This window comes from Hypomesus nipponensis, chromosome 15, assembly GCF_054491055.1.
Source record: "Hypomesus nipponensis isolate SF chromosome 15, ASM5449105v1, whole genome shotgun sequence".
In the NCBI taxonomy this organism is placed as follows: Eukaryota; Metazoa; Chordata; class Actinopteri; order Osmeriformes; family Osmeridae; genus Hypomesus; species Hypomesus nipponensis.
Window position 1 is genome coordinate 5175863 of NC_140375.1, and position 22298 is coordinate 5198160.

A 22298-nucleotide genomic window follows, 5' to 3' on the forward strand; every position below is an offset into this window, starting at 1 on the left:
TATTGGGCTTGCTACCGCCCTCTTCAGGTTTCTTGTACCTACGCACAGGCGGAGCTACGTCGTCCACACCATTGGAATTCACGGTCTGTTTTCTATAGACTGCAAAAGAGAGGCAAGCGGCGACGCCAAGCAGATGTGATTTGGACTACACAGAGACGAACAAGCTATTGTGGAGACGGAAATCTGTGATTCTAACATGTGGCAGCCCGCGACAGAGCGATTGCAGGTATGAATTTATCCCCACCATGCACAGCTGTGTATGCCAGGTTTTGCGCTCGATCCATCGTGCTGAAGCTGGGTGGACGCTATGCATGGTCAATGAGCTTGAAAGCGTTATGTACATCTAGCATCTGAATACAGACGTTCTGTATTGATATGGTCAACATTGATCAGTTCTTAGCCTAAATTTAAGCCACATTTGATCATAGAGTTTATAGTTGTAGTGATTAGTACCGAAACAATAAGGATTGTAGGATTTCGATCCCAGCGTCCCATGTTACCTTCTGTTTGCTGATTCCAGGACCCCTCCCTCCCACGACAATGCCCATTACCCAACCAGTGCAACGTTGTACACTGTTTCATAAGTTACACGTTAGGCAAATGTAGGTGTCAGTTTAATACTGCCTGAGACGCCAGCTGTATGGTCTCCAGTTATATTCTTCGAAGACGCTCATATGTGTAAATAGCATGATAGACAGTACAGTAGTCCGTATTATTCGCTCAAAATTAGGGCATATTCTCTGTCATCTTCACTTGTATTCACACATTCACATGTAGTTTGTGCATTCCGGTGCTCCTATTTACCCAAGTGTGTCAACATGAAAATAGACCCATGAAACCCAAAAAACCCAACCAGAAACTGCACCACATGCTTAAAAATAACTATTATTAAATTATTTGATTTAATTGGCAATAGTGAAAAAGCATTTTTATTAATGACACGTATTTTGATCTCCAGGGGCGAGAGGGAAGCCGTCCGCCGAGGCTGGCTTTACGTCTCCTCTCGCGTAATGGTCTCCAGATGTGGGGTAGACCGCTTGCCAAAGGGACTTGCACAATACCTCTCACTGAGCACTGGTTCAGGCATCAGGAAAATTTAATCGTATTTTACGCTATGCTTGGGTCTTTTGTTATATGTAGGCCCTACATATTTAGCATACCTTGAAGTTCATTTGAGATTAAATCTTGGACAATTTCTCAATTCCGCAAAAACACTTTCACAAAGAATAACTCAGTTTACATATTTTGGTCAACTTGACCACCCTGCCCAATGAGTAACGACAGTTGTTTTGTTTGTGGGTTAAAAAAGGCAACGCTGTCTATAGTCTGCCTCAGCAGTAAGTTTAGAATGTGGTTCCTAATTCTAGTTCTGGTTTTCACACAGAAGAGTAATGTCGTGTGTTCTGTAGGAGGGTCTGCCCTCTGGCCTCAGTTCTTGGTCCTGTGAACAGTTCTATCCCTGGGGAAAAAAGGTACAGTTCACAGAGAGCCATTTATCACATGCTAATAGAGTTGTTCCAGCTCACTGTGCAGTAATGCCCCCTGTCACATGACCTGCATGGTTTAGAAGCTTGTGTCTACCCCAAACCTTTCTTATCTTTAGCTGTATGGACCCAGAAATCCCAAACTAGGGTCAATTTAAACACTGGGGCTAACATAACACTGTAGATGGCTCCTCCAGGACTGTGACATTCTGTACTGTAACCATGGGGATTATCTGTCACTTACTGCTCTGTAACCATGGCAATAATGAGTGTTGCATCTTCTTGACTGTAGTGTTATCTTGAACCTTGATTGTGCAATGTGACATTTTTTGAGTTCTTCCCTGTTTAAGATGTGTTTACTGTAGGTTGTTTTTGCGCCGTTGCCATGGTATTCTTCTTGTTCTCTCCTCTGTTGCTATGGGAACACAGGATGTCTTGCTGCATTTTAATCTAATGTTGAAGTAGGAAGAGAAGAGAAATGGGAAGTTGTAAACACAGGTGCCTACAAAAGGTGGCATGACGACTGCTATATGGCTTACAGTAGCCAAGAGGGGTTCGATTGCCCCCCAAAACAGAAGTGAGCATCTTGTAGCCTACCTTGCATGCATCTTATAGCCTACCTTGCATGCATCTTATAGCCTACCTTGCATGCATCTTATAGCCTACCTTGCATGCATCTTATAGCCTACCTTGCATGCATCTTATAGCCTACCTTGCATGCTGTGGTTTTCTTACCAATGGCTATTTTAAGATGGTGTTTAAGAAGAGCCACTAGTGTTGCAACAACTGGATGTGGGATGCAGTATTGTTCTGTTTCCAGACCACAACTGTAGACTCAGCTGTGTTGTAACTGCTTCTTCCTCCTTCCATCAGACAGGGTTTATTTTCACTATTCACGCAATTCAGATGACAGACAGCACTTCCTTTTATGACCATGTTCCCCTTACACAGTTTCTCAGCATTCTCAAACTTGTCATTCTGTGTACTTTAGGACCAGGTAGCTCAGTAAACGAAGACCGGATCCTGACTGCAGAACTGCCAGCCTGCTAGAGGATAGTCACAGCCAGCCACCTCTGGGTCTGTCTGGGGTTGTGGTGGCCGGTGGCTCTGCTCATCAGAGGCCTCCTGGAACCATAGGGAAGAACTAGCTAGCAGCTCCAGGTGGATTCTTCTGTATGCTTTTTGCATGCAACATTCTCTCTCTCTCTCTCTCTCTCTCTCTCTCTCTCTCTCTCTCTCTCTCTCTCTCTCTCTCTCTCTCTCTCTCTCTCTCCCCCTCTCTTTTCTTCTCTCTCTCTCCCTCCCCCTCTCTTTTCTTCTCTCTCTCTCCCTCCCCCTCTCTTTTCTTCTCTCTCTCCCTCCCTCCCTCCATGCAAAAGATTACCTCCCAATTGAGTTAATCCGGAATCTTTCTGAATGCACAGCACCAACCCTATCACCACCAAACAGGGCACAGGACCTCCCACAGAACTCTTTGTGGTTCCACTTGTAAATTGTCCCTGCATCGGAAGATGAGCCCGTTAACACACACAGGCCGTCAGGACCAGTGTGCCGTGGCTGGATCGTACCATGTAGGGCTTCAGGGGGGTCTGAGCTGTAGTTGTGGAGCCAACCAGTGGCAGAGTGTGCCTGCTACCTGTTAGCGATGGCCTTAGATGGAGCCAAAATGTGTGTGTGGGTCTGAACAAAAATCTTAGGAGATGCCGGCTAGATAGGGGCTGAGAACAGTCTGTGACCAGGCTGTCAAATATGCCCCACTGTCTTGCCCGATGGAGGGTCTTCCTCCACCAACACGCCAGCGAGCACACATCTGGATATGTGCAGTCTCACCCTTTCTTCTGAGTGTGTGTGTGTGTGTGTGTGTGTGGGGGTCAGGGATTTCTTTAGGGGCTTGCATGTTTCAATCTAATACGCTGGGGGGAAATCCAGTTTGTGGATGGGGCAGACTCCAGTGTGATGTGTTAGTGTGGTTAAACTCAGACTCCATGGGGGCTGGAAGTGTTAACGTCCAATCTGTACTCTGTTAAAACTCCTTACTGCTGGAGGCTTTAGGCTTGCAACATATTTTAGTTTAATTCAGTATTCATTTTGGCAGCTATTTCAAATTAAGTATTTTGACAAACCTGTTTATTAGTCTGGCCTAACCCAACCAAATAGCAATCTTTGGACAAGCGGCAAGTGCTATAGCTAACATTACAGTACATTAGCTAATTAGCTATAGCATTTTAGAAATCAATTATTTAACCCTTTTGTTATCTTCGGATCATTGTGACCCCCCTACGTGTTGCGACAACTGTACCTCATACAAAAATAAAATGAAGCATTTTCTTTTAACCGTCGGGCTGTCTCACACCCCCCACAGCGCAAAGGTTAAAAGTAAATGCTTTTTATTTGTTTTTGTATTGGGTAAAGTTGTCGCAGCACAACAATGGGTCGTTGTGAACCTTTGGGTCATTGTCACCCCAAAGGCAGCACAAGGGTTAAATGAAGAAATAAACATACCAAGAGGTTGACCTTGAGCCTTCAGATATTTATTTGTTTTTAAAATGATGCCATACTCTAGTTTTTTGACTTTATGAAAGGAACAACTAATGCCTAACTAGGGCCTATAGGAAAATCAAGAAAATATATAATCTCTTCATAATAAAGGGCTGTTGCTTTTGATAAAGCATGTCAGGACGTCGATGAATGATGTAAATGAGGACCAGACTGTCCAGGGCATAGTGTGCCATGTAGCACAGCTGTGTGGCACAACAAGAATGTCCTGAGTTCGATTCCTGCATGGGGCACTGTTCGGTGCCCAAGAGGGCTCTTCCGGGCCTTTCTGTGTGAAAATGGCAGATTTTCCCCGTGCTCACTTGAGTTCCCTACAACAACATGCAGAACAGATTGTTCTCCTGCCTATGTCCAAGCACATGGCCTTTGGCTCCAGGTGCCCACTGCTTCTGGTCCCCCCTGAGGATAGAACGGCAGGATGGGGAAAAGGCAGACGGACATTCCTCTAGGTGGACGGTCTGGAATGCGTGTGCGTGTTCTTCCGCTCCCTGCACACGTGTGTGTGTGTGTGTGTGTGTGCCACAATTTGTGAGATTAACAAAGGTTTAATCTTTCCGCTGTTAATGAACAGCATCTTGCTGTGAAAATAAAAATCTCAAATCACTCAGTCCTTTTGAGTTCCCCCATCATCCCCCACCCCAAGCCCTCACCTCTGTTGGGTAAGAACTTTCCTCGCTAGGGGTTAGTTAGAAATAGAAGTCATAACAACAGTAACTTGATGAGACTGTTTCTTATGCCAAAGAAATAAAAACTTGCATACAGTAAAAATATTATGAATAGAATTCCTGTGTTATTCTGTTGAGCCTAGACGAGCCCCCCCCCCCCCCTTCTCACCTCCCCACTCTCCGGGGGGGGGTCTGAGCCCCCCCCCCACCACCACAGGAATGTGGGCTGCTGTCAGGAAGCCGTAAAGTGCTGACGCGGAGGTCAGTGAGCGTTTACACACGTGGCTTTAGTTTCACAACCCCTCACAACTTCCCTTTCTTCTCCCCTCTTCTTCATCTCTTCTCACTTCTTTCTTCTTGTCTCCCCATCTGCTCTCTTCCCATCTATCCCTGTTTGTAAGAACAGCATTCAACCACAGACGTATACATACTATATATGTAGGCGTCATCCGTTCTCCCCTCTTCCGAAGGTCAAACCACAGATATCCAGGAAAGGTTCTGTGGTTTACAGCTTCAGTTAGTTTGTGTCGTCTCATGGGCATTAAGATTAGTGCTGCTGAGACACAACAGAATATTGTTTCGGTGAGGTGGATGCAGCAGGGTGGAGTTCCTAGTGGTGAAAGAACATGAGAGGAACCGGAGAGGAACCGGAGGGGAACCGGAGGGGAACCGGAGGTGGTGGCGCTCCCAGGGCAGTGCAGGCCGGGGCAGTGTCAGACATGGAGGCTAGGTCAGCATGGCACAGGGATGAGCACCTGTTATCATAGCTGAGCTCACCTGTCAGGATGTGATGGATTAGGGATAATGCAAGTCACTCTCAGAATCCAATGATTACTTCAAACCAGTTTGGCTGTCTCTTGCTGCCATGGATACTGTATGTGGTGATTCATATTCAAGAACCTAAAACTTTGGCACCCAAGAGACACTTACAAAATACAATTCTGAAGCTGAAGGATGAAAAGATGACTCTGAAAAATGTGATATAAAATGTGATGCCTCAGTTCATGATCCTTTTCCAGACCCTCATGTCATTACCTTCAGAAATGTGTAGGTGTAAGTTACTCAATAACTATACTTTCTTGCAACTTCCTAAGAAGTCCTGGAAAAGCATGTGGTTTGGGCTTTGCCTTTGACAGTGCGTCTTTTTATTTGTATTTTTAAAGAAGATGCCTTTATTATTATCATTAATATTATTCAAATGTGTATTTTATCATAAATAAATAAACATCTAGATCCCCAATCAACATGTCCTATTCAACTTGAGTAGCCCAGTCTGTTTGGACATGCTGTGTATAGGGCCTGTCAGCCTGCTGGCGGCACCAATGTGCCGAGCAGATGGTGACGGTTCTCTCTGCGTGTGAAGACTCCGTCTAAACAGGCCCAGACTGGGATCTGCAGCCGTGGTTTCGTGAGGCCGAGCAGAACCACATGTTCTCTCTGGGCCTCCGAGGTGGTGCTGAGGAATTTCTGGGTTTCCTTGAAATAGCCAAGACGAAACCGAGCAGCTAATGAAACTCTCTGACTCTCTCAACCTCTTCAGGGCAGAACCCTCGGTGGTAGTTTTAGTCTCAGCCGAGCCGGGGCCTTGACTTGCTGCTGCCCTACACATGATGGATGCAGTCCCGCCTTCTCCTTGGGTTGTAACATAATGGAGAACTAATTGGATGATGTGAATGTAAAGTCTTCCTGGGTAACAGAATAGGCATTTTTAATGTGGAATTTAAATGTTGTTCGATTCCACTTTATTTTGAGTCCCCTGTAGACCATCTGTAGAATCTCTAACCCTCAGTGTCAACTACAGCTGTGATGACACACAGTGGAACTCATTTACCATTTGCCCACTGCAGTGTTTAAATTGTGTGGGCAAATAGGGCTCTTAATCTGTATGACTAACCTCCCCCTATCCCCATTTGAGCTGAATTGTCATCATCCAGAAAGGTGTATCAGTATCAGGTAAACTTTGATGTTTACAGTAAAAGTAGTTTTGTGGGGTTTATGTACTCCTATCCTATAGATATAGTAGCCTAATATAGAACGTGTCACACCCTGTTCCCATGTTTTCAGTACATTTGAACTAAGAGCTTATACTCTTGAATAAATCCGCTGTGGGTTAGTCTCAATGTTCCATGCATGTCATTAATAGTGTATGAACAGGCCCCACACAGCCCACCAGCAGAGTTGACTGTTCTCTTAATAGTGTATGAACAGGCCCCACACAGCCCACCAGCAGAGTTGACTGTTCTCTCCTCTCCTCAGCACTTCCAGACCATGCTGAAGACCAAACTCAACGTGTTGACTCTGAGGAAGGAGCCGTTGCCCACGGTGATATTCCACGAGCCAGAGGCAATAGAGCTGTGCTCCACCACCCCACTCATGAAGAACCGGACACACGCCGGGTACAAGGTACAGAACCACACATGCTTACCATCCAGAGTACAAGGTACAGAACCATGCAGTATCACCCAGAGTACCAGGTACAGAACCATGCAGTACCATCCAGAGTTCACCCTGTGGAAGGTAATCTGGAACAGGAGAGATTAGCCACATGCTTTACTTTTGTAACTGGAGCCATTTTGTTCCTAGCTATACTAGGCTGTACAATAAGCTTGTTTAACCATCATATGACTCTTGGATCCCTGGCTTGCAGAGTGTTATCGTGTGTGTGTGTGTGTTTCTGTGTGTGTGTGTGTGTTTTTGTGAGTGCCTGATGTGTGTTTGTTTTCTTCTCTGGTTCTGATAACTGTCTAATTTAGTTGTTTATCCTCTGAGCTGTCTGACTCACAGTATGCTCTCTGTGTTAAAACTCAAACAAACATGCCTACGGACTAAAATAGCAAGAGAAACTCATGCTATTATTACACTATTAACACTTCTGTGTGTATTTATACTTGCATCTGCGTATGGAAGCCAGGAAGGTAAAATGCCACTAAACCATGTAGTAGAAAGTTAGTATAATATTTAGTAATTTGGAATCAATTTATTATAAATATAGCTTCTGAACCACGTGTTTACACGGTCTCGTTTACACGGTCTTATGGGTACCTGTTTACATGTAGATTAAATAACCCAAATAAAGGGTCTACTTTGTGACTTGGGCAGGTTGCCTTTTCGCCAATAAAATACATGCCGTTTAGGATTCCATGCATGTTTCTGGATTTAGTCATGTATTTCATTCATCATAAAATTGTTCTATTCATTTTACTGGTGATGACATGAATCAAATGCATTCCCTTGTCATGCCATGACCATCACAAGCAGATCCATAGATCTACCTAGAGAGATGTGCTTAGAGTGCCTCGTACAGAATAGTGGCCAAGTTGGAATTCATAGGTGAAGAATAGAAGCCAAACTATAAAATGATAAACCCATCCTTCACGAGGAGGAGCATGCATATAGAGCTTTATATTCAGAATGATCTTTAATCTCATCATGGAAGGAACAGATTAAGTTGAAGCTGCGTGTAAACACTGTGCACAGGGCTGCATGCGGTGGAGGTGTACTGGAGGAGTTTGTGTGGGATGTCTCTTCAGGTCTTTCATAACAGCAGACACAACGTGTTGGATATATTGCTCTGGAATGCTCATACACATACCAAACCTTGTGGCGAAATGTTTATTTTTATTGAAACGTTTTTGTTTTCACTATCATCCGACTATTTGAACGTGTTTTTAGGAGGTAATGGATGCTTCTGTTTTGATCAGGGGTAGTAGCACAGAGCATGTGACCCTCTAACGAGGAAAACAGAAGTCCCATCTGGAAGGTGACAGGAGCAGCAGTTCCAGCACACCTGTGAAATTGTCCTGAAACCCAATCAGCCTGTCTTTATGAGTCACTGGCAGGAGTGAAGGAGCTCTGGACAGGCTGGGCGGGGGAGAGGAGACTGAACTGTTCTTTGAGCTGCCTGAGCTGGAGTAGGAAAGCAGAAGACAGGCTGCGCTGGGTTGGCTGCAGCGGGAGAGGAGACTGGATTGTGGGCTAGCGGAGTGGGGCTAGAGGAAAGGACTGCTCTGGCTGGTCTGGGGGACAGGCTTAGAGGAAGAGACTGACATCTGGTCTGGGGGACAGGCTTAGAGGAAGAGACTGACATCTGGTCTGGGGGACATGCTTAGAGGAAGAGACTGACATCTGGTCTGGGGAGACAGGCTTAGAGGAAGAGACTGACATCTGGTCTGGGGGACAGGCTTAGAGGAAGAGACTGACATCTGGTCTGGGGGACAGGCTTAGAGGAAGAGACTGACATCTGGTCTGGGGAGACAGACATGCTATGGGTGTAGGTACATATGCTGGGATTACTCCAAACTTCTGTGGGGAGGGCAAGTTTTGTTGTGGCTCCCTGTCCATTGTGAACGGCTCAATCTGCACACGCCCCACACCCTGCCTCTCCTCCCCAACCACCTCAGACACCTTCTTCAAAGTAACCAGGAGAGATCTTAGCTACGTTGCCATGGGTACCACTACATCTATTTATTGAGTCTTTGGGCTAGAATGAAGAGGGTTTCTCCCCCCTTACTCACTCTCTCCCTCTCTTTCTCTGATTCTCCAGCCTTCCATTTTCTGTAGCAGTTTCCAGAGCAGCAGAAATAAGACTTATATTGGGGGTTGGGGATTTGAATATTTACAGCTCAATTAGTGGAGTGTGTGTGTATGTGTGCGGGTGGGAACAGAGTGTGTGTTTTTTCCTCTCCCTGCTAGGAGAGCTGACCCAGCCTGAGGCTGCTAGGCAGCAGTTGTGTGAGTGCCTGTCTCAGGTCTCCCTTTGCACTGGCACAACTGGACAAGTCTTATATATGTTCTTGGTGCTCACATTGAGTGGTGGGGAATAGAGAGTAATGGATTATGTGCTTTTGTACCCTGGTTCCCTCAGCCCCCCCCCCCCCCCCCAAACACACACACACACACACTCCCCGATCCCCAGCCTGATCTATAGGCTACTCTGGCAAAGCACACTGAGATGAGAGGCCACCTCTCCCCACCCTTCTGTCAGAGCATGCTTTGTATCCTGGAGCCCACAGACCATAGTTTCACCATGGGGCCTTGAGAGAACCCTGCATTATCCAACTGCCTGCTTGTGAGTGAACAGGGCCCCAGTCAGTCACCTAAATGTGGAACGGCTACATGTGTGCATTGCTGTGATCTTTAGGGGAAAGCCATGCTGTGTTCCATGAGTAATTATTCAGTCCTCCTCCAGACCTTTAATTTCCCATTCGCTTTTTCCATGTCTGATAAAGAACACTGTCTACCAACACAAAGAAACTATAAACACCCCATGTGAAGTGGAGAAATAGAGGTGTGTGTGTGTGTTCTTGTTTAACTACCCTTGTGGGGACCAAATACCCTCCCTAGTGAACCGTTAAACATTTGACCTTGCAAGGCCCTTTTGACCCCATACCTTCGAATGCTTTTTTCAGGGGGGTCTATGGGTTTTAGTGTTAAGGTTCAAATTACGGTTAGAGAACATGAAGGGTTAGTGGTTAGAGATAACAAAGCATTTTTGAAGGAAAGTGAATGTTTGGTCCCCCTAAGATAGATAAACCAAGCTGAGTGTGTGTGTGCATTTGTGTTGGTAGTGTTAACAGGGGCTGATCCCTATAGTGGAGCTAATGGTCTGAGCTCTGTTCTGCATCTCCTTGATTATATAATGACCAGAGAGAGAATGGCCAGAGAGCAGCAAGCGGCACAATGTTACCATAGTGACCAAGTGTGGAGGTCAAGATGGCGGCTGCTGCGGGCAGCCGGGGCGCTCTGGTGCCATCTCTGCTTCTCAGCGTGACAGCCTCACCCTCTGTGCTCAGAGTGACGTCAGCCTCGCCCTCTGTGCTCAGAGTGACAGCCTTGCCCTCTGTGCTCAGAGTGACGTCAGCCTCGCCCTCTGTGCTCAGAGTGACGTCAGCCTCGCCCTCTGTGCTCAGTGACGTCAGCCTCGCCCTCTGTGCTCAGAGTGACAGCCTCGCCCTCTGTGCTCAGAGTGACGTCAGCCTCGCCCTCTGTGCTCAGAGTGACGTCAGCCTCGCCCTCTGTGCTCAGAGTGACGTCAGCCTCGCCCTCTGTGCTCAGAGTGACGTCAGCCTCGCCCTCTGTGCTCAGAGTGACGTCAGCCTCGCCCTCTGTGCTCAGAGTGACGTCAGCCTCGCCTTCTGTGCTCAGAGTGACGTCCTGCCCTCACGTCTCCGGCTCCACTTGAACTTGCTCATTATTGTGCGCCAGGGTACAGTTATAAGTTGTCTTTTGTCATATGACATGAACAAATTTCCATGCATATTTCTAGACTTTTTCCAATAGTGTAGACATCATTTTTAAAAGAAACAATATAAACTTTTAGCATTTATTAACGATGTTATATGTTTGGAATCCCACAATGTGATAATCAACTTCTAAACTAGAAGCTTTCATTTAAACCACTGATTCAACATAAATAGAAGTGTTGGAGATAGAAGATACACCAAATTGTTGGGAAAACTGACATAAGACATAATAAGACTTCCTCTTAATACCAGAATTGAACAACCTCCATGAAGTGTTTAATCTCTAAGGCTTTTAATGAATTCCCAAACAACTTTGAGAACCCAACCTGAGTTGGTCTTAAAGGATTTAACCCAATTATTTTTGTATCCAATTAGGTTACTTGAGAATTATTCTTTGTATCATGTCCAGTCTTCCCTTTGTTCATAGTTCTTCTAGATGTTTCCAAAGTCACCTTCCCTGGAGTGTTGTATCTCCAGATTTGACAGGACATTCTCAGACAGGCCCTGGGGTTGAAGGTATGATTCTGTTATTTTGGAGAACAGTGATATCATAACCATCTGGACAAGCCTCCAGTCCCTCTCTGTCCCACAGATGCTGGAGGCTGTCAGAGACTGGACTCTGGTGACAGGGTGAGGGGAACATTTAGTATTCTGACATGAGGTTTGCTGATTAGAGCGTCTGTCCCTCAATGAGCGCGTGCGTGCACGTGTGTGTGCTGGATTGAACAGAGACTAGGCGAGAGCCTGTTTTGGGTTAACTCCTCGCTTCTGCTCTGATGTGCATCTACAAGCAGGACTTTCCTCTGATTGGCTGTCTTTGATAGGAAGTCCACTTGGGGCTGCCTTCAATACCTTTCTTTCTTTCTTTCTGTGCTGCGCTTCTCTTTCATTTTCACATTATTGAAACAAAACACAACAAAGTGTAGTTTTTTTCTATAGGATTTTTATGGGTGCTGTGCTATTCTTTAGTTAACATGTCTATCTCTCTTTTCTTATAACGGTCTCTGTATGTTTTGTTTATTACAAGTGGGGTTGTCTAGGAGTTGTGTGTGTGTGTGTGTGTTCGTTTGGAAACAAACTGCCTTTGTGGTTGTGTGTTTTCATTCCAAATGCAGAGATAAGGTTCTTTGTCATCATGGGGGATGGACATTTCAACATTGAAGGTTATTCTCACAGAAAGCTGTGTGTGTCTTTGTCAAAAGCTGTGAATGTTTTTTGCAGCAAGAAACGTTTGTTCCCGAAATAATCTACATGGGTGTTTGTGTTAGAGCGGGAGACATACTACAGGGGGATGTGCTGAAAGAGAATTCCCCATGGTCCTTGTGCTTATAATTGTGCCCACACATGTTAGTGTTTAACCATGCTCTCTTAGCTGTGCCTGTGTGTTTTCTAGTGAACTCCTAAAGCCTTGTGCCTGTTCGCTGTGCATTTGCACTGTACCTGTGCTCCCCCCCCCCTATCCCTATGGGCTGAGGCCGGGGAGGGATGCCTCTAATGGATCCACCACAAAGTCTCTGAGGTATTTGACTACGTCAGTGTCTGTCTGCTCTGTAAACGTGTCTCTGTCTGAAGGATAAAGGAGGTGATGAGAGGGGACTCTTCCTTACCTTTGCTGCCGTTTGCCTGTTAGATTCTCCCTCCAGAACTGGCTCACTGCAGCCTGAGAATCAGACCAATCTGCTAGCTCATGTTTTATTTGCACTGGCAGATATGTCTGGCCACCCTCCCATTCAAACAGATTTCCCTCCAGCATGGAAAGTGCCGGGCCAATCACAACCGTTTATCTAACATGAGGGGGAGGTGTAATACGATGGCTGTACGTAGGAGCGCTGTTGAGGTCTTTTTTATAAACAACCAAGATGACGTTTTGTTGCTTTAATTGACCGTGTGTATCCAGTTACGACCAGAGATATTTTGGTCTGTACCTGTTGATAACGCCCCTTGGAAATTAAAAACAGAGAAGATCTCACACATTATCAAATTAGTTTGGCCTCACCAGGCTAGGTATGCTGTACTGTGTGTTTGTGTATGTGTGTGTGTGAGAGAGAGAACAGCCCCTCTTTTTTTGTACTTGAGGAAGTGAGGGGAAGGGGGGGGGGGTGGTTAGAAAGAGAATGAGAAAGATCAAATGTAAATGGAGGCTGTGTATCTCTCCATCTGCTCCAGCCATCCCCGTTCCCAGAAGACAAAGTAAATCCTCCACTCTCCGGGCTATTCATTTCATCTGCTCCAGTCCCAAAGGTCACACTTAAAAAGACAAAAAGGAATAGTTTGCATCCTCTCCCTCCTTCTCTTTCTCTCTTGCTCTCTCTCTCATCCTCTCTCTCTCTCTCTTTTGTCCTCTCTCAAACAACTACCAGCACGATGAACCAACCCTTACGTTTGACAACACAGACTTTGTCATGTTAAGTACCAGAATGTCCCAGATCAGTCGACAAAATAGATTGCAAACACCACATGATAGGCACTGACACCCTTTTTGCTGCATGTGTGAAGCTATACTTACCCTGCTGGACAGAGCCCCTCTGTGCCCTCATGACCTCACTGTAGCATGACAGGAGCCTGTCTGTTGGTTTAAGCATTTGAAAACACACACATACGCATGTATAACTCACACATGAACACACACTGCTCTCCTCAGAAAGGTTGGAGTCAGAGTTGTTCTGTGTTGTGAGAAATAGCACTTTGACGCAGTGATTGCTGGCCCCAACCCCTCAGGCATCCAGAGCACACATGTTTAGTCTGTGCGAGGTCGCAAAGTCTAAAGCAAACTGCTGTCAATGACAGGCTTTGAGGATGGAAATACGGTGTGGGACCGGAGGAGTGAGGGAGCCTGTGGAGGACTAGGGATTGCAGAGAACCACAGAGGAAGAAAAGCAGCCTCTGTTCCTCTTGCTAAACTCCAAACACCTCCCCAGGTGCCGTGTGTTTGTGTGTCTAGAGGGCTAGGCCAAGGTCTCGTTGGTCACAGGAGGTCTCTAGAATTCCAGTTGTCCTCTCCAAATTCGACCTCCTGCCAAAGGTTCCCTTTTAGCCTGATACCTCTTTCACCCCAATACGAGGAAGCCTTTTGGATTGCGCATTAGCTAATTTATACCAGTGAAGTATTTATTATTCTCATACAAAAACGAAACTAATGTACATGGTAACGTAGACTGGAAAACCTGGGAACATCCAAATGAAAACACAGACTTCTCCCGTAGAAAGAGGGGGAGGGGGGGGGGGGCATGCCCACCACAGACACACAGAGAAGGACAAGGACACACCAGTGAGGCAGGTAACACACTAGGGAAACACAAGGACACACCAGTGAGGCAGGTAACACACTAGGGAAACACAAGGACACACCAGGGAGGCAGGTAACACACTAGGGAAACACAAGGACACACCAGTGAGGCAGGTAACACACTAGGGAAACACAAGGACACACCAGTGAGGCAGGTAACACACTAGGGAAACACAAGGACACACCAGGGACACTGGGGCATGGCCGTGACAAGCATTGTAATGTGAGGAGGATGGCTCTGAGAACTTTGTGGTCTTGTGATGAAAAAAAAAACAGCATGAGGATGCAGTCGGTTTTCTGTCATTGCTATACTCTCTCTTGTCACTCTGTCCTTCTGCATTGCTCTCCACTCCACTAGATTCAGGCCCACAGTAGAGATGAGATGTGAGTCTGCTCTCTCGGGTGGAGAGTTTCCTCGCGGTGGACATGCTGCCTGTTTGTTCTCTGTGTGTCTCTAGCTCCAGGAAGCCGACGGAATGCACTCAATAAAACCGACTGAAAGAGAGAGAGTGCCTTCGATTTAGGCCTTGTTGTCCTTCACGAAACAGCGTCTCTTGGAGAAGAAGACGCGCAGTACTTTCTCCTGCTGTCCACGTCTTCGTCCAACTATATCCCGCAAATACTCTTCCCAGTTGTTTGATAGACTACCAATACTAAATACCAACCGAGTCCTCACCCACCTCCTGTAAACACAGACAAAGAAAACAGACCACTTCACACTGTGCTGGCTCCTCCTCTGTCATAAAGTGCACCCTTTGGGGGAGCTCTCACAAGTCAACCTTGGCTGGCCTAGCCTCCCGTCCCTACAAACCCCTTTACCGCCTTCTCGCTCATTCTTCTCTTCCCTCCTCCGCTCTCCTCCTTCTCGACCTCTTGTCTTTCCTCTCCCCCTCTCTGTGCCTCCATAGTTAAAAGTATGGCTGTACCTTGCCTGTGCCTGCTGGTATGCAGCGTGTCATTACTATGGTATGCTGCAGTGTTTCATTGCAGCCTCTGCCTTTGCTGTGTAGGAAATAATACACACAAACACACACACAACCCCCTAGTGTTTACACAATATTGAGCTGTTTTTGTTTTTCATTTGAAAGCAAACATACGGCGTTCAATATCATACGGTCGACTGTAACAGTGCCTAAGAATGTTTGTGTGTTCTCTGTTTGTTCCAGGTGACTTACCTGGGCAAGGTGACCATCTCTGGGACCCAGTTCTTGTCGGGTTGCACAGAACGGGCCGTGGAGGGCCTGTGGGACTGCCAGGCCCGCTCCACAGAGGGCCTCCTCCCTGCCGACTCCCTCCTGGAGATCCGCCCTTTCCAAGTACGGCTCCACCACCTGGATGGCCGTGGCGAGGCCTCCATCACCATGGATACCTACCAGGTGGCGCGAATCGCCTACTGCACCGCCGACCACAACGTGAGCCCCAACGTGTTTGCCTGGATCTACCGGGAGATCAACGACGACCTGACCTTCCAGATGGACTGCCACGCCGTGGTGTGCGAGAGCAAGCTGGAGGCCAAGAAGCTGGCCCACTCCATGATGGAAGCATTCCGCAAGACCTTCCAAAGCATGCGCAGCGACGGCCGCATCCACAAGAGCAGCTCCTCCGACGAGTTTGCAGAGGACTCCACCCCGGATGATTCCACCCCGGACGACGGTTGAGTGCTGGGGATGCTCACCGGGTCCCTGCGAGCGAGGAGCTGGCAAGGGGCCCTTTCTGGTACCCACACGGAACACCACCATTTTACCTACACAGACCACCGCCAACGACAGGACGACCATGATGTAGTCAAAAAAATACAAAAATATATATATATACATAAAGAAATCAGGAGGACAAAGGAGCAACGACAGACCTAATGTGGAAGGGATGTTAAACACTGCCTCTTTGAAAATGGCCCTTGAAAACATATGTCTGGCAACAGAAGCGCCTACGAACCTGCCTAGAAGAGATTGGATTACAGCTAAGAAAGTTACACCCCATTCTATGCTGCTGTCTGTCTCATTCATTGTGCGTAGGCCCCCAGTGCATGGCACTGTTAAGTGTTGAATGTGGTTTTTTTTTTGTTGTTTTTTTTTAAGAAAGCTTTGACTCAAATGTTGGTGTGTAAACAGCTTGGTGCAGATGGAGCTTGGTTCATGGATATATATATGTTCTTTGGCCCCCATATGGATCACATTCCGTCCCTAAATGAACACACCAAGAGGGGGTTAGCCACATCAGTTATGTGGCCCCTCTGACCAGGCTGGTCTCACAAGCCTTTCTCAAACGTGTGTATGTGTGTGTGCAAGTGTGAGTTGGCACGTATGTGTGTGTGTGTATGCGTGCATGACTACGTGTGCACATATCCGTGCATATGTATCAGAGAGGTACTGATGGAACAAGACCTGTCATAGCAAAAATAATCTAACCAGACACTCCTCATGACTGTCAAGTAAGATCCCATTCTGATGCCTTTTGAGGCTTTTTAAGATTGAAAATACTGTGACCAATTGCCAAGTTCGATTTTAAAATGAAAAGTGTATGTTAATATCAGAGACAGAGGCTTGAGGACCACAAACATAGTTGTTGAAGTACACGACTGATAGACCTGTCATTTATTCCGAAAAGGCTATCAGGCTTCAGGCTTCAGACACCTTTTTAGAAACTGCAGACTTTTACGTTTAACTATACATTTCTGATGGCTCTGCAATGGCAAGGACAGGTTTCTGTCATGGCACCTGAAGATAATGACTCTGTGTTCAGGCCTGGTGAGTGAATCTAGGGGCAAATTCAGCCAGCTCCCCTGCCCTGCTGCCTGGGAGGGATCACAGGGTCCTTCAGGACCAAATGCACCCCCACAAGACCTCCGCCCACCTCCTTTTTTATCACACTGTCCTGAATGGACTGAAGACTCTCAAAGTGACTGGTTGTGGTCTGGGACTGAGGCACAATTTAAGATAGCTCTGGTCAGTAGGCTACATATATACAATTTATATAAATATATACATTGTATTTGAAATTCATTCAATAAGCTTATGTAAATACAAATGTATTACTTTCCAAATATTTCAGCATCAATATTGATAGATATTTTAAATAAAACAACAAGAACATCAGACAGAAACAGTGTTTTAAAGCCTACTGTGAATATAGTCCCATAGAGCGGGGGGTGTGTGTGTGTGTGTGTGTGTGTGTGTGTTGGTGTGTGTGTGTGTGTGTGTGTGTGTGTGTGTGTTGGTGTGTGTGTGTGTGTGTGTGTGTGTTGGTGTGTGTGTGTGTGTGTGTGTTGGTGTGTGTGTGTGTGTGTGTGTGTGTGTGTGTGTGGGGGGGTGTGTGTGTGGGGGGGTGTTTGTATGTGTGTGTCTGTGTGTAGGTGAATTCCACGCTGCAGGGCGGAAGTGCCAGAATGAGGAGAATGTTTATGAAGCTGTAGATTACTGTGTCATGTCTGTCTCAAGGCTCAGACTTGCTTTAAATGTTTGGAAATGTTACCATGTGTTTTCTATACAGTATTTGCAAAGATAAAGAAACAATCACATATAAACTATTTACCAAGACTAATGTGTGATTATTTTGTCTTTTTGGTGAACTCCCACTCTATCATGCAGAGACTAAATGTTGTGTTTCAGGTTTGAGTTCTTCATTAATGTTGCTCTGTCCAGGTTTAATAGAAGCTTTTATTTTTCCATTCCTTGCATTCCACAGGCGCCTGCAAGATCTTTTTTCTCCCTACTGTGTTGTTCTCACTCACTCCTCTCTCACATCAGTGATTTCTGACAGCCATTTTGCCGTTTGATTCCCACATCATTCAGAAGGTGCTCTATTGCAGGGTGCTGTTGCAGTTGGCTATCATTTTGCTTCTCAGAACTGCAGGGAAGCGAGAGCAAAATGGATGCTGAGAGGAAGGAGGTTTCCAGCTGAATGGGAACAGTGCCCCCTTCTGGCAAGTCAGGCTACTGTCCTCAGTGAGAGAACGTCATGTTCTCATTCAGATATTAAACCCATTGACATAACATTTATAAAGGACAGGCATTTAGAAATGTCCCCCTCACTTTTAAGATCATGGGATATCGGTCTTGCTTTTAGAGCCTTGCAGAAATGGCAGCTTGTGTCAACGATCTGAAGGGGGGAATGTGAATGGATCTTAAACCCAGACCCTAAGACCATATGTCCATTACAGCCCTCCACCTTTCAAGCCAAACCTCCACCCCTATCAAAAACCTCCATACTTCCATTCATCGGTCACATGACAGCTGACAAAATCACTCCCAACAGACCCTCTTCAGGGCTGTCGGTGCATACATAAACAGATCACAACAGACAGATGGGAAGACATTTCCAGTCCTTGTAGGAGTCACAGTTTGTGTTCCTCCTTATGTTTCCCATCTCAGTGTTGTTGTCCGGGCTGGCTGTGATGTCTGTGGTCAGTGAGCCTCACTCCAGCCAGTGAGTCTTGAAGCTTGGAGAGGGCACTCCTGTCCTGGGTTTGACAGCCTGCGTCTGACCCAGTTCTGGGAGCGCATCCCTGCTTGGGGCCTGTGGGGCCTGAATCCAGGCCACCCCACCGACATGGCCCGTTTCCTCCAACGAGGCGGTGGTGGTCGGCATACAATACCACTCTGTTCCTGTTCCAGATGGCTTCCGCTGGGTCCTCGTTCCCTCCCGCCCACCACCAGCTCTCTTCAGGTCTGAGAGAAGCCGTGCCAACATGGCTCTCCGATCAGTTCCCCCCTCGCTTGCCTTTCTTTCCACCCTCTCCCTAATGCTGCCCCCTCCTTTCAGAAGCTAGGGCCTAGGTACCATGGGGAGCCGGGGGGGGGGTTATTGAGTACATGTGCAGAGAGAAACGCGTGTGAAATGGACCAGGAACTGTACACATTCATTCTCAGGCCGGACGGCAGCAGATGACATCACACGCAGGCCCGGATCTGGGTCGGCATTCATGTGTTCCTTACATAACTGATGCATGTGGTAACGCTCTCCTGCCAGACGTATACGCAGAACAGACCATGCATTACTCACCCAGACATTCCCCATCTCCAGTTCATCTCCAGTCTCTGCGCTGATCCAGGAAGCACAGGGAGCAGGTATTTCATCGAGGACAAAAAGAAAACTGCTCCAGAGCAGAGGGACAGCGGGGCGAGGGGTTAAGATGACTGATGTCTACATCAATATCCCAGAGAAGAGGATTCTCCAAGATCAAGCTCGTCCTTGATGGTTTGACCCACAGGACACTCGCCCCAGATCTGCACTCATCCTTCACAGTTGATTGGCCCATGAAGCCGTCCTATGATTTAGATCCCTGTCATAATGAAACTGCCTGGGTAAGTGGAGTTGTCCCATGCCTGCTCCACAGCCTCCTCCTCGTGTCTGAGCTTCAGCTAAGCTCCTCTCATGCAGGTACATTTTCCAGATCAGATCAGATGGTGTTCTCAGGGGAGAGGACTGCCTGGACCCGTCTATGGAGAACAGCTCGTCGGATCCCAGGATATTGATTTTCATTTCACACAGGTGGGGTGGGGGTGGAGGTCTGCTGCTGTAGCCTTTTTGTGGATGTGAGTGCCCCTGTTGCTCTTACTGTGGGCCTAAGGAAGGCTGGGGGGAGAGGGAGGGAGGAGGCTAGGTCTGGGGACCTTGCCTACGGATGGGCGTAGAGCACTGTCTCTTCTTGTTACTTCTGCCTGGGCCACAAGCACAGCCTGGAAGAAACATCAAGTTATAAGCACCCCCAGTCTTTTAGTTAAATACTCTCTCTCTCTCTCTCTCTCTCTCTCTCTCTCTCTCTCTCTCTCTCTCTCTCTCTCTCTCTCTCTCTCTCTCTCTCTCTCTCTCTCTCTCTCTCTCTCTCTCTCTCTCTCTCTCTCTCTCTCTCTCTCTCTCTCTCTCTCTCTCTCTCTCTCTCTCTCTCTCTCTCTCTCTCTCTCTCTCTCTCTCTCTCTCTCTCTCTCTCTCTCTCTCTCTCTCACACACACACACACAGAGAGAGAGGTAGAGCCATGAGCGAGTGATCCTGCATTCTGCAGGTTGCCAGAATGTGCAGACGGTGCTGTCCATACGATACCACTTGGTGTCATCATAGTCTAACATTCAGAGATGATCTCGGCAGCATTAAACCGCTGCACAATGTTTTGTTTAGATAGACTTAACAATACCCGAGGTCATACTTTATTTTAAGTGAGTGCGAGCATGTGTGTGCGAGTCTGTGTGTCTCTCCGACTGTTTGTCTGGATGGATATATGGAGGGAGATCATAAGATGTAGGCTGTAAAATGTACAGTAACTGAAAAAGTAGCTGTGAAACCTGAATTAGAGTAATCTTCTGTTGTTTCCAAAAAGAACAGACCTTTTCTCGCACTTTGTCATCTAAACCCAACATCATGTGCATGTGAGTGGAGTAAAAGTGATGGAGTTCAGTGGAGTGCAGTGAAGTGCAGTGGGTCCAGCTGGCACAGGGGAGGGTGTGGAGGCAGATCGTCCAGGGGGTGGGAGACAGGAGTTAGGGGAACTGTACAGCCATGTTTCTTGTTGAGGTGTACGTTCTCTCTCTCTCCAGTCAGCTGCTTGTCTAATACGTACAATTCCAGAACCTAACCTGACAGTCCAGTGGAGAGGGACGATGCCCACAACACTTGGTGTTGGTTCACTCCCTGTTTAGCGATGATCTGATCCCAAGTTGTTCCACCAGTCCACCACATTCTTCCTAGACATGGAAAGGAAAGTGTTGAGTGTTTCCCTGAACAATCTTCTGGGATTCTCAGAACTGACGGTGCCTGCCCAGAGAGGGGGGCTGTTACTGTTGATTGGAAGGTGAGATTTGGAGTGAATTGCCATAACAGAATACTGGCCTGTCCTTAAAAAAGACCATGGTAATCCATAGCCCATCCTTTATCACTGTCCTCCCAGAATATTGATGTTAATCTCACTGAGAGTCAGGCCAATACCTTGCTGAGAGACCTGTTGGCAAGTTCAACTTGATCTTTGTTGGTACTCTGGCAGATGAAAAGGCAAACCCTGTGTGCTCCTTCAGAAGCTGTGGCCCGGGCTTCGCCCCTGAGACCCAACAGGAGGCGAACCTCCAAACAAACTTCAGAGGTTTTAAATCCAGCACTGATCTTACATCCACACAATGCCCTTATCACTGCATTAGTTATGGAAAGCCCTGTGTGTGTGTGTGTGTGTGTGTGTGTGTGTGTTTGTGTGACAGTCCCTCCTGGCTTCAGATCCCTAAGCCCTAAGACTCTGCAGAGAGAAAGAGATTGGAGATTTACTTAAAAAAATAATCTCTGATCGAATTTGACCTAAACCTAGCCTGTGTGTGATTTTGGGATCACTGTTTGACACTGACATGCAACACAAACACTGTGAAATCTCACAACTGCTGAAGCAAAAAACATTCTAAATTAACATTAGAGTCACTTGACTACCCTTTTTGAGACTAAAAGTCTTCAGTCGTCAGGTTCATTTGCGTATTGACTGATGGCACGCATGCCTTGTAAACCAACCACGGATCATATAGGTGTTGGAAGGTGATGGAGACTGGGGTCGGCCAACTGTCTTAGACTGATCATCCTTGAGGTGGAGCAGTGAGTCACTTGGGTTCCTTTTCTGTGTGACTGGATGAAAGCCTGCTCACAGTGAGCGTAGGGTGTGATGACAGACCATTCATCACTCACAGAGAATTCACATGAATGTGTGCATCTGGTGTGTTGGTGTGCTCTTGGTCTGTTTTTTTCATTTCTTTCTTGGTTGATGTACTCACATCAGAAATACATGAATATTGTGATTTGAACTGTTTCCTAAACATAAAAATACCTTTATTTCACATCCTATAATAAAGGAACTTTAGAAACATGTGTGTGTGTGTTTGTTTGTGTGTGTGTTTAGGTATCAACATGTGTTACTTCTTATCATTGACGCACTGACGCACACATGCACACAATATGTCCTTGGAATTTCTTTCTGATAAATATCCTCAGCTTCTATTTTAATACATGAATAAATCACCAAATGAAACTATGCTTTGAAGGTGATGTTGACAAGGTGATAGTTGTGGGTGATGAAGGAAATTGACTTCCCATGAAAAATGC

General features: G+C 46.6%; 1 protein-coding gene across 2 annotated transcripts; it reads left to right on the plus strand.

Moving 5' to 3' along the window:
* The first annotated feature begins 96 nt into the window (after nt 1-96).
* pid1 (phosphotyrosine interaction domain containing 1) lies at nt 97-17544 on the plus strand. 2 transcript variants are annotated; one of them, XM_084673391.1, is made up of 4 exons: nt 97-226; nt 2476-2645; nt 6962-7108; nt 15400-17544. In XM_084673391.1, exons 3-4 carry the CDS (start codon nt 6974-6976, stop codon nt 15889-15891), a joined length of 627 nt encoding a protein of 208 aa, XP_084529517.1. In that variant the 5' UTR covers nt 97-226; nt 2476-2645; nt 6962-6973; the 3' UTR covers nt 15892-17544. The 2 variants fall into 2 exon arrangements, with proteins under 2 accessions (XP_084529517.1, XP_084529516.1); XM_084673390.1 differs by lacking the exon at nt 2476-2645.
* Nucleotides 17545-22298: the final 4754 nt, after the last annotated feature.